This window comes from Haliotis rufescens, unplaced genomic scaffold (genome assembly GCF_023055435.1).
Source record: "Haliotis rufescens isolate VD_foot unplaced genomic scaffold, xgHalRufe1.0.p SCAF_2, whole genome shotgun sequence".
NCBI classification, from domain to species: Eukaryota; Metazoa; Mollusca; class Gastropoda; order Lepetellida; family Haliotidae; genus Haliotis; species Haliotis rufescens.
The window spans coordinates 45,903,715-45,921,301 of record NW_025963890.1 but is presented as its reverse complement, the minus strand read 5'-3'; the positions used below and the strand labels follow the sequence as shown (position 1 = coordinate 45,921,301).

The 17,587-nt window shown below is 40.1% G+C and overlaps 1 protein-coding gene across 1 annotated transcript in view; it reads left to right on the top strand.

The window, feature by feature from the left end:
* LOC124142243 (receptor-type tyrosine-protein phosphatase T-like) overlaps window positions 1–2,069 on the top strand; it is a 59,228-nt gene extending 57,159 nt beyond the window's left edge. The window contains exons 27-28 of the mRNA XM_048400053.1: window positions 254–389; window positions 1,145–2,069. Of these exons, the coding sequence (XP_048256010.1) occupies window positions 254–389; window positions 1,145–1,267 (259 nt within the window). The 3' untranslated portion in view covers window positions 1,268–2,069. The remainder of the gene's footprint in view (window positions 1–253; window positions 390–1,144) is intronic.
* The last annotated feature ends 15,518 nt before the right edge of the window (window positions 2,070–17,587 follow it).

Genomic DNA, 17,587 nt, shown 5'->3' with positions numbered 1-17,587 from the left:
TTTAAGGGACGGGGCGAAGAAGAGCGGAGTGTTCTGTGTTTAATATACTGATATATTTCTTCTTTAAGGGACGGGGCGTAGCAGAGCGGAGTGTTCTGTGTTTAATATTCTGATATATTTCTTCTTATGGGACGGGGCGAAGCGGAGCGAAGTGTTCTGTGTTGAATATACTGATATATTTCTTCTTTAAGGGACGGGGTAAAACAGAGCGAAGTGTTCTGTGTTTAATATACTGATATATTTCTTCTTTAAGGGACGGGGCGAAGCGGAGCGGAGTGTTCTGTGTGCTGGTTGAGTTGCTGGAAGAGCTGGAGAGCTGTAACACCATCAACGTGCCTCTCGCTGTGGGCGGGCATCGGAGCATCAGGCAACAGGTGGTGTCGCATCTGGTGAGTGGTCAATGGAAGCATCGAAGCGTTTATCTGAATTTTTGGAATGCATTTTAAGCTTTAAGATAACAAAGTTGATCGTATTTGTGTTAAGATACCAAAGTTGATCGTATTTGTGTAACAGAAACAGTAAGGTTGATAATGTTTTTGTTAATAAGGCAGTGACGTTGACCATGTTTGTGTTACAGGGACAGTGACGTTGACCATGTTTGTGTTACGAAGGGAGTGACGTTGGTCATGTTTTTGTAACAGAGACTGTGACGTTTTTGTTACAGGGGCAGTGACGTTGATCATATTTGTGTTACAAAGGGAGGGACGTTAACCATGTTTGTGTTACAGATGAAGTGGCGTTGACCATGTTTGTGTTACAAAAGCAGTGACGTTGACCATGTTTGTGTTACAAAGGCAGTGACGTTGACCATGTTTGTGTTACAAAGGCAGTGACGTTGACCATGTTTGTGTTACAGAGGAAGTGGCGTTGACAATGTTTGTGTGACGTGGAGAGTGGCTTTGACCATGTTTGTGTTACAGAGGAAGTGGCGTTGACAATGTTTGTGTGACGTGGAGAGTGGCTTTGACCATGTTTGTGTTACAGAGGAAGTGGCGTTGACAATGTTTGTGTGACGTGGAGAGTGGCTTTGACCATGTTTGTGTTACAGGGACTGTGACCATGATCATGTTTGTGTTACAAAGGCAGTGACGTGGACCATGTTTGTGTTACAAAGGCAGTGACGTTGACCATGTTTGTGTTACAGAGGCAGTATGAAGCTGTGTATGAACTTCTCCGACATCACATGAAGATGTACCCTGACATACCGGATTTTGAAGGCCGAGGCAGGAGACGCCACAGCGAGGGACCTATATACATGAACCAGTAGTCGGGCGATGTAACCGCGTGAACCAGTAGGCAGGTGATGTGACCGAGTGAACAAGTAGACAGGCGATGTGACACTGCGACACCGAGTGACACCGAGTGACGCCGATTGACGCCGAGTGACACCGAGTGACACCGACTGACGCCGACTGACGCCGAGTGACGCCGGGTGACACAAAGTGACACCAACGCTGAGAATAACAACATCCTGCTGCAAATAGATGCTGGTTAAGCTCAGATATTTCCTATACATTCAAGCTAGGTATTATGTGTATTGTTTGCACTGTATACGCAGGTTGACTTGCTGTCTAAAATGTACAATGATATATTTGAGCCAACATACAATGTCAGAGTGATATACAGTTGCAGTAGGTTATATTCATCGCTATACACTAACGTGATTTGAATACATATTCTATGTATCATTTAGGTGGAGAATCGTATATGTACAGTAATGTACTTATCGAACTACAGCGCTAAAAAACATTCACTCATTCAGTGAAAGAAAGTGAAAGTGTGTAGTGATTCCTTGGCAAGGACATTATTGATGAACTTGTTTAGTTATTTTGTGTCAGTGAACATGTACAGTTATTCTGGGTCATTGAATAATTCAGAGATCCTGTGTCAGTGCATATGTACCTATGTCCTGTGTCATTGAATGTGTATAGAGATCCTGTGTCAGTAAATATATACAGAGATCCTGTGCCATTGAATGTGTACAGTTATCCTGTGTCAGTGAATATGTACAGTTATCCTGTGTCAGTGACTATGTACAGAGATCCAATGCCATTAAATGTGTACAGAGATCCTGTGTCAGTGAATATGTAAAGTTATCCTGTGTCAGTGAATGTGTACAGAGATCACGTGTCAGTGAATGTTTAGAGACATCTTGTGTCAGTGAATATGTACAGAGATCCTGTGTCAGTGAATATGTACAGAGATCCTATGTGAGTAAATATGTACAGAGATCCTGTGTCAGTGAATATGTACAGAGATCCTATGTGAGTAAATATGTACAGAGATCCTGTGTCAGTGAATATGTACAGAGATCCTATGTGAGTAAATATGTACAGAGATCCTGTGTCAGTGAATATGTACAGAGATCCTATGTGAGTAAATATGTACAGAGATCCTGTGTCAGTGAATATGTACAGAGATCCTATGTGAGTAAATATGTACAGAGATCCTGTGTCAGTGAATATGTACAGAGATCCTATGTGAGTAAATATGTACAGAGATCCTGTGTCAGTGAATATGTACAGAGGTCCTGTGCCAATGAATATGTACAGTTATCCTGTGTCAGTGAATATGTACAGTTATCCTGTATCGGTGAATGGGTACAGAGACCCTGTGTCAGTGAATATATACAGAGATCCTATGTCTGTGAATATGTACAGTTACCCTGTGTCAGTGAATATGCACACAGATCCTGTGTCTGTGAATATGTACAGTTATCCTGTGTCAGTGAATATGTAAAGAGACCCTGTGTCAGTAAATATGTACAGAGATCCTATGCCATTGCATATGTACAGTTATCCTGTGTCAGTGAATATGTACAGAGACCCTGTGTCAGTGAATATGTACAAGTATCCTGTGTCAGTGAATATGTACAGAGACCCTGTGTCAGTGAATATGTACTGATATCCTGTGTCAGTGAATATGTACAGTTATCCTGTGTCAGCGAATATGTACACAGATCCCGTGTCAGTGAATATGTACAGAGATCAAATGCCATTGAATATGTACAGTTATCCTGTGTCAGTGAATATGTACAGTTATCCTGTGTCAGTGAATATGTGCAGATATCCTGTGTCAGTGAATATGTACAGTTATCCTGTGTCAGTGAATATGTACAGATACCCTGTGTCAGTGAATATGTACAGTTATCCTGTGTCGGTGAATATGTACAGTTATCCTGTGTCCGTGAATATGTGCAGTTATCCTGTGTCAGTGAATATGTACAGTTATCCTGTGTCAGTGAATATGTACAGATACCCTGTGTCAGTGAATATGTACAGTTATCCTGTGTCAGTGAATATGTACAGATACCCTGTGTCAGTGAATATGTGCAGAGATCCTATGTCAGTGGATATGTACAAGTATCCTGTGTCAGTGAATGTTAATAGCAATCATCTGGTGGAAGAAACTTAGAACTCACCTGACAGATGGCGTGGGATCCAGGTAACCGTGGTGAAGACAGTTCAACATTACTCTTAATTTTTTTATTTCTCGAAACCCTGAACATTTTTAAACCTCTACAGCAGTAATATATATTCCAATTTTATGCACAGTTGTGCAAGCTGTGTCTTGAGTCTTGTTATGACGCCCACTTTACATATGTGCAATTACGTATGTGGGCAGGGGAACAGTCAAGTCATCGTGAACGTGTGATATATCACGCTCGGCAAGCAGTGTACGATCAGGTTTCACGGGCAATTCTTTGATAAACCATATATCATTATGATAATAACATCATATCGGTGTTAGATCTGGCATCCACGGAGGCAGTATTACACACACAAAAACCTCCCAGGTCCATCAAAATGGGACTTTAAGCACTTCGAATAATCCGCCTAGTTTGATGAGCGGACGTTACACACAACAGAAGCAGATACGTGCATACATGGACGGGAAGGGAAAATAGAATTTAAGCAACACCGAGATACCTTCATATCAGTCAGATTTAGCAAACAGTCCAGTGATAACCTATCAGTCAGCGTCTGTAACCTATCCCGTGTCGAACCATCTCGTAGTTGATATCAGTTCGACCTTCTGTACCACGTAACAACTACCACTGTGTCTGTTCAAAGTGCAGAAATAAAGGGTGTATTCAGACGACGGACTACATGCATAGGCAGTATTACATCGGGGATTTAAGGGATAAAAGTGAGGCGGTACAACGCATGTATCAAGGAAAGGTAATGTGTTAGTTGGTACAGGAGGTATCGGGGTAACATGTCTATATCAAAGGAAGGTAATGTGTTAGTTGATACAAGAGGTATCGGGGTAACATGGCTGTATCAAAGGAAGGTAATGTGTTAGTTGATACAAGAGGTATCGGGGTAACATGGCTGTATCAAAGGAAGGTAATGTGTTAGTTGATACAGGAGTTACCGGGGTAACATGTCTATATTAAAGGAAGGTAATGTGTTAGTTGATTTCTCCAAAAAGTGTGACAAAAATAATTATGCCTCAGACTGCTAAAAAGCAAATAGCCTGCCACAAAAAAATACATTGTTGCAAGGTGTTATTCTTTTTACAAAACTTCGTTGAAAAACAACGTTTCTGCAAAATGAATTTATACAGAAAGGAAGAACACTTCATACCCTTTTTTGTAATATATTGTAAAATTGCGTAAGATGCCGTGTCCACGAAATATGACAACCCTTCTTTTCTCCTTTGGTATTTGTAACAAGATACTTTACAAATAGATTATAATTAGAAGGTTGTCTCCAAATGTAATTGCAAATATATGCTAATAAGTTAAATCATCAGTGAATAATACTACATATGAACAGCATGTAACTTGTGCAAATCAATTACGTGTGGAGCACAAAATGTCCCATTTTCTCTAAAAATTCTACACGCTTTTTGTGCAAATTTCACGAATAGATGAATGCATATCTAAGCTTGGCCAAACCAGCTATTGTCAGACTTTCTGTACACTGTTATTTGGGGATGCCTTCGCCACACGTAGTTTTAGAATAGTGCCAAGTTGGAATTGGCCGTATTTTGTCAGACCTGTTACCATATTTCATTCTTGTCATAGACTAGAGTAGCTTACCTTTCATAAAGGACAATTACTCCGGCGGGCGGGCCGTTGGATTGCCACGAAAGGTGATCACTGACAACGTTCAAACATGACCAGAAGGCATTTGTCTTGTGTGGTAGTAACGACTCTACATTGAAGAAATGTTTTAGTTGGAATACTATTGATTGTTGTCACTGTCCGACTGACTAATCGCTGATATTGTGACGTATTATATTAATGCGCATATTCCCGGAAAACATAGAATTATAGAAGGACATTATCTGGATGCTAAATTTATGAGGGGTTTATAATTGATAATTGATAATTGAGGGGTTGTCACGCCATGCGGTGGTAAATATCCTACGAGAGGTGTCTGAAAAGTTCTGATCCTAATTACGAAACGATATTACACCCTTAACTGTTGCATGTTTTAAGAATCGTCCTTCCCACGCGTAGAGGCTACATATGAACCGAATACACAACTAGACAGTATAATTATGTACGTATCAAAGTCAATTGGTATCATCATTTGACACAATGGACAAAATTGGCTTCAGACAACAAAAAGGGCTAAGTCGAGCAGCTACCTATACTTGCATGAAGCTATGGGGGATGGTGCTCCTTCCTTCGCCACTGGCAAGAGGTGGGCAGCTGAGTTCAAGAGGGGACCATGTTGTCAATACAGCAGGCATCTCTCTTGAGAGAGTTGAGAACCTTCTGGGGAATGTATTTGGAAGGACAAAGGGTTAAGCGAGCTCGCTTCCAAAGCGTCTGTCTCCTGATCAGAAACGCTCCCGGTTCTTCATGTCTCGTGTTAATGTGATTTTTGAAGCAGACCAAGATGATGTTGTTAAATGATTTATAATCATGGAAGGGTCTGGGGTTCACCACTGCCAGCCAGAGATTTAACGTCAAAGCAGTGAAACATCTAACGTTCCCTCCTCCGAAGGAGGCAAAGTCTGCTCAATCAGATGGCAATGTGATGGCTTCGGGTTTCCGAGTTCCAAAAGAAATCCTACGGGTGGACTACCACTCAAAAGGCCAATGGACAATATTACGGGAACCTGTTTTGGCAACCTGTGAGAATATCAAAGCTAAGCGTCGTGGAAAACTTACTAAAGGTGAATTGATCAGCACAATGTACCTGTGCACAGGTCTGTTGTCATCGACATTGCTGCAATACATGACTGTGGCTTTGTAATTATTGAATATCTTTCGTTTTGACCAGTTTTGACGCCTTTTGATTTCCACTTCTTCCCACATTTGAAGGAAAACCTGTCTGTTAAGCATCATGAAAATGATGATGACACCATATACCGCCTACACCAGTGGGTTTATGTACTCCTGCATCCTAAGTAAAAGTGTCGTGGATGATGTTGTATACCGCCTACACCAGTGGGTTCATGTACTCCAGCATCCTAAGTAGAAGTGTCGTGGAGAACGTTGTATAGCGCCTACACGAGTGGGTTCATGTACTCCAGCATCCTAAGTAGAAGTGTCGTGGAGAACGTTGTATAGCGCCTACGCCAGTGGGTTCATGTACTCCAGCATCCTTGGTAGAAATGTCGTGGACCTCGGATGAGATTATGCTGAAAAATAATTTATCAAATATAAAACGTCAGCGCAACAGAATAAGCAATCTTGACTATCCCCCGAAATAAAGGGCAAAAGAGTGATGCAAATGATGGGAATGGGCCATTGAAAATCATCTCCATTCGCGCCCTCATACATAGGATTATATGTTTTCAGCTACATTTCGTATATTAGGATAGATATTCAACAGCATCATCATGCATGCGCATTGTATTCCAGATTGACAATCAGGCGTTTCTTTTATAGTTACTCCGCCTGAAAGAAATAACATTATTTATCGTATGATATTTACTAAAATATGTTACAATGAACGTGTTCGTGAAGTCAGAGTGGAAATAACATACATAAATGTGCAATTGATCTCCAATAGCAAAACAAACTCTTCAAGCTTGCATGACACACAACATCTTTTATTATATATGATAATTCCATATCTACCCGTCTCGGCAGGAAGCTTGATTGCACCATTTAAATCAAGAATAGGAGGTGATCAAATGATGAGGAAAGGCTCTCCAAATGCAATCTATATTCCTAATACAGGAAATGTATTATCCTATCACCTAATAGTATACATGTACTTTACAGTGAAGGGTGTGCCTCATTAATTCAATATAACATTGCATAGTAATGTCACTGTCGTTATATTCTGCTTTCAGGCTGCGCACCATCCAATGCCGCCCGTCGAGACCACCCACACACGCAGCCCGCGCATGAGTCTTGTTGTTGAGTATTTTTGCAACATCTTCGTGATCTGACGTAGCCATGGCGACGGCGTCTCAGATGCTGGATAAGTTAGAGTGTTGTATTTGTTACGAGAAGTATAAAGTTCCCAAGACTCTTCCTTGTCTTCATTCCTTCTGCAGCCAATGTCTTAGTCATTATATCAACAGTAACGGCGATCACAGATCCCTAAGAGGTTTCCTATGCCCCTACTGCCGGGAGCCCACACCTGTCTCTGATCCCACCAAACCGCTCCACGTATGGGTAAAGGATTTCCGAACAAACTTCCACCTGAGCGACCTGGTCGAGACCCATGCCAGGGCCGTTGCTGGCCACGTCTTCTGTGAACTGCATCCGGGAAAAGCTCTGGAACTTTACTGTACATTATGTGCATGCGCAGTGTGTAGCGTTTGTGCTGTGAAGAACCATAGGGAGTGTGGGAAGCTAGAGTCTATTGATGACGTCCTCCATGGGAAAAGGACAAAACTGGAGGTCCTTGCAAGTCGCCTGCAGAGAGAGTCGGATGGTCAAACACTATCCTTGCAAACACTGATGTATATGTGAAACTCCTTGACCAGAATAAACTAGAAGTGATCACAGAAATTAAAAACTGGGAAAGAAGTGTAATATGTTCAGTTCAGAGAGAAACCAAAAATATATTGGGTGAAGTTGACAAAAAATATGAAGAAGAGGCGGACAGAATCACCGAGTTAAGATCTCGTGAGGATGATAAGATTAAGGAGAAAGCTATACTAGTTGACAATATAAAGTCAGCGCTACTTCCTTCAGATGTTCCAGTTCATGAACTGTTGGCAAAAATGCAGACCCTGCAAACACAGTCACACGAGTTGATAAAAAATAGTACTTCAAATCCAGCATTCCAAGACGAATTGAGAATAATGTTTGTGAAATCTGAGTGGAGTGAAGGAAAATGTAGGATTGGCGACATTCTGGAGTCGAGAGCGAGTGTTCATGCAAATGATTCTTTACAGGCTGAGGATATGGTAAGGCCAAGATCTATGACGGGAGACGCAATTAATTTCATCAAAACGATAAAATGTCGGTTTGAGCAAGACAAATATGAGCCTTGTCTTATCGATGTGGCCGTGGCGACTTCCGGACAGACCCTCGTCTTCACAGACGGCGGTAACAACTGTCTTAAGAGTTTCTACTTTGTGGAGGCGGGTGCAGTCACATGTCGGCTTCCGATGCTCAAGCCCTGCTGTCTGGCGTGTGTGAAGGATGACACCGTGGCTCTCACCGCAGAGACCAGGAATGTATACTTCATCAAAATCAAGAAGAGAGTCATGGCAATGGAATCCCGCATTCAGATCGGATCGTGGTACGACAATAAAGTCTGCTTCGGTATCGCCGCTCTTCCTAATAACTGTTTAGCTCTCAGTTACACCAACTGCCCAGGGATAGACATTGTAACGTTCACAGGTCATCGCTTGCGATCTCTACCGCTTCCTGAAACCCATCTGTCCAGCCGTCTGGCTGCTGAAGGCGAATGCCTCCTCGTCACATGTTCCACCATGGCGACGTTAGTCATGTTAGATGAGGATGGGGATGTGGTGCATCAGCACACCAGAAACCCGTACCTAAACGGTCCGGCCGGAGCTGTGTATGATGGGGGAATGGGGATATATGCTGACCCCCACAACAACACGGTAAACGAGGTAGCCGGGGATAAGGTCAACGTTCTACTCACGGAGAAGGATGGTCTGAGGAGGCCTACAGCCGTGCACCTGGATGGGAACAAGAAACTGTATGTTGCAGATGGGTCTACGGTTAAGGTGTTTCATTATGTGTCTCTGTCTGCCGCCAGTGAGAGATCGTAGAAGTCAGTGTAGGATGTTTATCAATATGAGTTATGTTGCAAGCAACTAAATCAGAACAAATAGTCTTGTGCGATATCTGTGATAATTAGAAAGTGTTATTCTCTAAAGAAAGAACTTCAATATTATGAAATAGTATTTAATAGAAGCACACAGGAAAAAACAAGAAGGATATGCAGTAAATGACACATGCGAATACCCTTTTCGGAATAACATATCACAGTTACAAATTATATCTATATTTACATTGGTTGAGAAAGGGTCACATGAATGGTCATTAATTGATACGTATATAAAACATTAATCACACAGTGGGGGCACGGGTGGCACAGTCGTTAAGGCGCCGCAATTCGCTGTGCAGAGTTGCGTCCCTTGGGCATGCCAGAAACCTATGATTGTAGGTTCGAATCTCGGTTCGCCCCGATTATGTTTCTAGGTTTGTCAGCAACATACCCGTGCTCGTGTGTTTCTGTTTCACTTCGGGCTTTCCTTCAACATTAAGCTGACACGCCGTGATATAACTGGAATAGTGTTAAAAGCGGCGTTAAACCCAACTCACTCAATCACAAAGTATTCTTACCTCTAGATAGTAGGATCAGGTTAATAGAGTTAATATTACTGGGAAAATGAGGTTTTGCTTTGCTTTCTATCTGACGATACCCCTTGTGGCTAAAAGCCCATAGCTATCTCTGCTTTCCGTACGAGGTGACTTAATGGAATGGCGGTCAGATTCTGTGACGTGGTTGACTGGATGTCATCTTAAACCGACGACGTGAGACTTTGCTCTTAATATGGACTGGTTTGTCTAGACCAGACTTATTTACAGCACGCCGTTACACAGATGGTATATATTTATTGCTTATGGAGGCGTTAAGCAACAAACAAACAGCTTTGTTCTCAGGTCCGGACCGCATCCGTGGTCTAGTGGTAGAGCGTCCGCCCGGAGAACGGAAGGTTCGGGGTTCGATCTCCGGCCGCGTCATACCAAAAGACGTTAAAAGATGGTACTTGTTGTTACCCTGTCTGGCGCTCGGCATTAAGGTGCTAAAGCAAGGACTGGTCGTCTCGGAGTCAGTATACTGTGTCTGAGTGGGGTATTTATTTTAAACTGCGGCATGGTATCTCAGTGGGCTAGCACTATAAATCAGCATCAGTCCGGACTAGTACAAGCAGCCACACAAACACACACAGGTACATGCACGTCGCTATATAAGTGCGATCATCTTGGACGCGACGTTAAACCCCAATTCACCTCACCTCACCTCTCAGGTCCGGGGAAAATAAACCTTTTGGAGGATATAAGTTTGGTAGTCTACAATATATGTTTATAATGTAAAACCATACTCACTCACCCTCTGAAACATATTAACAAAGAATGACAAAAATAGCACAGTTGTTTATCATATCCATGTATGGCTACGTGTGATGTGAACAAAATATACCATGTAATTCTTATGTCATATAAATGTAATTATCTTATTTTGCAAATTCGTAATTTTTAAATATAGATATTCAAAAAAGTAACTGAACTTCCAGTTTCTTAAAAAAGAGATTTACAAATATAACATGCTTACAAAATACACAGCTCTCATAAGTAATAGTATCGATAAATTCTACAAATTTTGGTCATCTTGTCATCTTTTGTTTCCCACACAATAATTCTGTTCTCAACTTTTGTTTACTGCCTATGTATTACATTGTATAGCCCATGTGTAAAAATGCAACAGAAATAAAAAATTGAAAAAAAATAAAAATAAAAAATTCTTGTCATTACATCATTGACACAAAGACTAAAAGACATATTTACAAAAATGGCCTCAATCTGTATCTGGATCAAACAAATGTATTTATTGAAAAATGAGGAAAATATGTTATCTCAATCGCAGGTACTATGATATACATTAAAGGTAGGTCGGCTATTACAAGGGAAGCTTGTGACCACATCCCCGTAGATTGTGAAATAAAACTGAAACAAAACGTAGAGAGGAAAATTGTCAGCAACATCGGCTTGACATTCGTTTTGAGAGTCCACGGTACTTTTGTATTTATCCTCTTTACTATCATTGCATAAATATACCAAATGGAATGCTCTATATTTCTAACGTATGGACACAATCTGCCTACTACGGCATGTAATGTATAACATTCGAAATAAAATATAACTATGACTTGATCAGTTTAATTAGATAGATAGTTAATCAAAAGCGAGAAAAACGTTTCCCAATCTCTACTGAAATCAGGTGGACCTTCTCTTTATGTTCAACACAGAAGATGAGTATGAGAAGATACGCAAAAAGACGAACGAATCACACTATTATTAATGATGAAGACTCCCAAGCCAAAAGGTGGAGATGTCAAAACATTAAGAAACAATTGAAAAAAAATGTTTTCCTTGTTTTCATGGACTTGTTTGATCACCAGGACATGGGGCGATTCTATATATATATACACACACATATGCTATATAAATAGTAATAATTAAATAAGTGGAGTAAGATTGGACACAGTTTTAATTGTCTAGCGCTTTCAACTCGTACGAGTCTCATCAGGCCATAACTGAATAACGGACATGAAGTAGTAACTAATTATAGTTACGTGACGTCATAACATTTAGGAAAACTATGACGTCACAATACCAAGGTTACAATGGACAAATAACTTACGCCTTTACATATAACTTAGGCGCGTATTTATGAATGAAATGTTGCTCTTTTTGAAACAATGTAGGTTCATGATCAAAATTTAGCTTATATAGAGGGAAAACTAAAAAGTTGCCGTTTGTGTGGCTGCTTTATTTGTGAACGGTGAAGATTTTATATATATATATAGTGTGTGTGTGTGTTTGTGTGTCTACCTGGCATTAAAATACAACCCCGTCCATTAATCATAAGAAATCTCTGTTAAAAGCAGAATTGTTTGAATGACTATTTTATATATGACGATATCATAAACATGTGGACATAACACACATCGAAAATGTATACGATAGTGTCATAGGTTAATTTTTTTCGTAGACATTAGTGTGAGATACGTGAGTACTTATACACATGGGCCGTAGTGTAATGGTAATATACTTGCTTGTATTGTCGATATATGTTAACACAGGCATACATGGGTCGTGTGAATGATAGTTTAATTTCATGCCTCGCTTGCTAAGGTGTCACGCACGACTGGCTGAGTGACTCAAATAGAAGTCCATTCGTCAGCGTATGAACACAACGCTGACGCGAACCTTGCCATTCTGGCAGATCAAGCTAACGTGCTTGTGTGTAAAGCGAGAGACAAACCACTTCTTTATGCATGCCAGACTGTCCGTGAGGAATGTGTATCTTCAGTGACATTAACAGTGAAACGTATACAGAAACCAATGTGTCATCTTATTCTATTATGAAAATGAAATATGTATATGTTGATTAAATGCATTTGTAAAGTAAACTTTATATCCAAAATAAAAACGGTATGTGTCATAATGTGCGCGATATGTCAACAGATTTTTTTTTTCAAATGTAATTGAAATTTTGAAATGAAAGTAAAGAGTTTAATTTGTGCACCAAGTGTGGATTAGTATTCTTTTGCCATCCTATTCGTCCTTGGATCCGTCTGACAACTCAGCCATGAACCTTCAAAATGTCGTAATCATTAAATTATTTGAGAGGAAAGTAGGCCCTGGGCGGTCCAATTAGTGTTATCCGGGTGATGGGTATTTTTTATACATACGTGCTTGTACGTGTGTGTGCTCTTAATAGTCAGGAATATTACCAGTTTTATAGTGCTACCGTGCTTCAGTCTCAACATGGATACCCCAGTACTTATTTAGCACCTTAGTGTAGGGTAGCAACAAGTTTCATCTTTTAGCGACTTTGTGTATGACGCAGACGGGGTCGAACAACTGACCTTCCGGTTTCCTGAAAGACGTTCTATCCAGCTTGACGACGGATGTGGTCTTTATCTAGGCCCAACCGTAAGATAATCTAAGGTATACGGTATTATTTATGTCTTTGGAAAAAAGCGATGAAACTCTTTCCATGTTCAACAGAAGTCGTTGCTGAAAGCAGGGTCGATTGTACGATTCCGACTTTATCCTGAGCATGCATCACTATCAAATAGTGATGATACCAGGTCTTCGCGAAAAGGTGAACGTATCCTGTCCCACCGTGGCACCCGTCACAAACACATGCCCGGGCAAATCAATTATTCAACTCACAACAAACATTGATCATATCTTCATTTTTCGTTTTGTGGTGTTGCTACGCGTGGGATGAACGGCAGGGGTTCCCGCTAATGCCACGAATTACTATTAAAAGAATCACACAAAAATCTCAAAAGTTGAAAAACAGATTTGATAATTAAAACAAAGATAAGTACATAACAATTCTCAGTTAATGGGCAAGGCACTCATATACAATGTTAATCTGTTTAGTCTAAGCAATATGACAAATGTACAATATAGATAATAGACACTTCAAATTCCTTGACATCACATTCACAACGTATTCAATCTCATACAGTTCGTGTCCTTGTTCACAGGTTCCCAACGTATATAGCACAGTTCACGGGATAACAGGATAACATCAGTTTCCTCCTTCGAAGCGTCGACAGGACCTTCTAGCAATATTCACGACCAAAGTGTCAATATGTCCTTTGTCTAACTCTCTCTCCAGACATAACGCTGGGCTGAACTGCCCTCGTTCTGTAGGGCCATATTTCTCCCTCTCCCATTTTTTTTCCTTTCGTTTTCTATAAGATAACTTGCCCTACAAATTTCCAAGTAAGCTACATAAGCACACAACAACAGAAGGTTGATCGGCCCACACCAATCAATTACCAAGCCAACTCAAACTCCAATCACCCCACAAGCACGTGGGACAGGATGTTTAACTCAATCAAGCATGACACCGTCCACCCCAACTGAACCCCTTGTGAACCACACAAATATACAACGTCACTCATAACAACGTATCAAAAGTACTGTACAATGAGCCGTGATCATGAGTGTTTTTACGAATTTGTCTCTTGAATTATATGGAGATACAAATATAAATGGTGCTTTGTGTTTAGTTCATTACACGACGGTTCTACTAACATCGTCTGTGTCGGATACTTACAGGTTATGAAAACACAACAAACGACAGCGTAAAAGACAGACACAAGAAACATAGGATGCCCTTGTTTATTATATTTAAAACATATGACCTATTAGGTGCAATAATGTTATTTGAATTATTGTTTAATACTACCCAGCACCTTATAGCATGAGTTATCTATATTGTGAAATTAGCTAAATCTCAGATTCTCAAAAACAAATTCGTCGTACGTATTCAAGAGTTGTCGACATCATGGCGTAGTATCTCTGGGATTAAGATAATTACAATAGATAAATAAACAAAGTTAAAAATTCCTTATAATTTCTTAATAAACATATTTATGGGACATACTTTATTGGTGAATTAGATTAATATCAACGATTCAGTAAAGGTTATTTGACAGTAAAGTTGTTAACCTCTGTTTAGATTGTACTCAACATCCAGGGGTCGATAGACTTGAGGTTTATATGACCAATTTTCTTTACGACATTAAATTAATATCAGTTTAACACCTTAAAAGTACCGACCTGTTTAGATAAAAAGAATGTGACAGAGTGCAAGACAAAACCTACTGGATAATAGTATGTATACACTCATGTTTGATGGTGGCTAAAATGAAACAAAAAAGAAATAGTTATTCGATGGTGATGTATTTAATACAAAGACGCCATCATATGCATTACATCACTGAGCATCCCATACTAGTATTAAAGAGACACTCAACGTTGTTTTGAGACAGTGTTGACTGATTGTCAATCAACTAGGCTACAAACAAGTTCACGAACCTTTTCTTTTTAATAAACTCTTCAACAATGATATATTGATACTTGACAGAATAATTCTTTCAACAATCATGAATGGAACAGCTTCAGGGAATATGTCTACACCTGGACAGCATCTGCCCGCTCGTTGTTCACAGCAGTAGAATAGAGGTAAATACTAGTATCTTGGTTACATAACATCATCATTGTTAGAATTAATGTTTACCTTTAACCCAACGCTAATTGTGTTCAAAATGTATTGGAAAGTTTCAAGATATCGTGGAAAGTGTATCTAATAACGCGTACAAGTCTTAAGATGATCTTCTAAAGAGTCCGCCCGGAGAGCATAAGGTCCGGGGTTCGATCCCCGATCGCGTCATACCAAAAGACGGCATCAGTCCGGACTAGTACAAGCAGCCACACAAACACACACACGTACATGCACGTCGCTATATAAGTGCAAAAATCTTGGACGCGACGTTAAACCCCATTTCACCTCACCTCTTCTAAAGAGTGGCATTCAGAAGTTTGATGTCTATCTAATGTCAAGATGGTGTGGATGCTATCTTTATTGCAATTGTTGCAACGTTTTAGATTTCAATCGCTAAACACCGGTGTTACATTTACATTAAGACGTCACTACAGTGGTAACACAGAGGCTGGTCATCGATACTGTCGTTAGTTTCTAGTGGTGGTCATATGAACCGTTGAAGGTTTAAATATACGTCTCTTGCATTTTTTAAAAATGTTGTCGATTTGTCTGGCGTGCCATTGTTGTAGTCATGTTGTGAGAACTGATATCATCCAGGGTTTTTTAGGTGTCTTGTGACTGAGATGTTTGATATACACTTGGTCTCTGACATTATATGACATTAACTTAAGTTACCAATAAACACTCTCAATCTGGTGTTTATGTTACGCTACTTAAACTTGAGACATGATCATTAAAATAGGCTATCAGGTGTTTGTTTTGTACAAGACAAACCGATAAGGCAAGCGAGTGTCTTTGTGGTGAGTTACAAGCATGTAGATTATAGGTTGAAATATAAACTATTTTCAGTGAAATGTAATAGCTGATATCACGTAATCGAGTCACGTGATCATCCCCTTTTTGATCATCAAATACCCATATACACGTGGCAAAAACCGGACGGCCCTTGATGTATGGTGAAATACATACTCACATCACACAGTCCAGTGTTTCCCCGGACGAATCCGTCTCATTATAGCTTTGAATATAACCACATTGCTTAATGTTGATTAAAGTCACACACATATGCCAGTGTTAGTACTATTACTGGTATTTAGTGATCTGGGTGTGGTAGGGTGCGTTACTGTTGAACATCCGTGAATACCGTAGGTGCAGATACCACGAGGAAAGGATAGAAACACAATTATTTTATACATGTATCTGTGCCACCAGTTTAAGAATGTAGTGAAATGTTGGTTTGTGGAATGCCAAATTGAATATGTTTTAATCTAATAAGCCATGTAGGCATGCTGCAATTGATTTGACTTTACAGGTAAACTGAAATGGATCATTCGAGGCTGTGCGTGCCTGAAACACATACCTGGGATAATTACTTTAGATGTTGCCTGAGAAACATACCTGAACATTGTACATGTCTTGACATGTTGCCTGAGAAACATAATGCCTGAATATTGTACATCACTTTATATGTTTCCTGAGACACACCTGGACATTGTAAATGAATTTACATGTTGCCTGAGACACATACCGGAATATTACACATGACTTGACATGTTGCCTGAGACACATAATGCCTGAATATTGTACATCACTTTATATGTTGCCTGAGACACACCTGAATATTGTACATGACTTTTCAGGTTGCCTGAGACATACCTGAATATTGCACATGACTTTACAGGTTGCCTGGGGAACTTACCTGAACATTGTACATGACTTTACATGTTGCCTGTGACAAACCTTAACATTGCACATGACTTTACATGTTACCTGAGACATACCTGAATATTGCACATGACTTTACATGTTACCTGAGACATGCCTGAATATTGCACATGAATTTACATGTTGCCTGAGACATACCTGAACATTGTACATCACATTACATGTTGCCTGAGACACACCTGAGCATTGTACATCACTTTACATGTTGCCTGAGACACATGCCTGAATATTGTACATCACTTGACATGTTGCCTGAGACACATACCTGAATATTGTACATCACTTGACATGTTGCTTGAGACACATACCTGAATATTGTACATCACTTGACATGTTGCCTGAGACAAATGCCTGAATATTGTACATGAATTTACCTGTTGCCTGAGACATACCTGAGCATTGTACATCATTTGACATGTTGCCTGAGATACATGCCTGAATATTGTACATCACTTGACATGTTGCCTGAGACACATGCCTGAATATTGTACATCAATTGACATGTTGCCTGAGACACATGCCTGAATATTGTACATCACTTGACATGTTGCCTGAAGCACATACCTGAATGGTATATATGACAACGTGTAAATAACGGTAGTGATAACAATATGGAGCTTAAAGTTGTTCCTGCAAGTTGC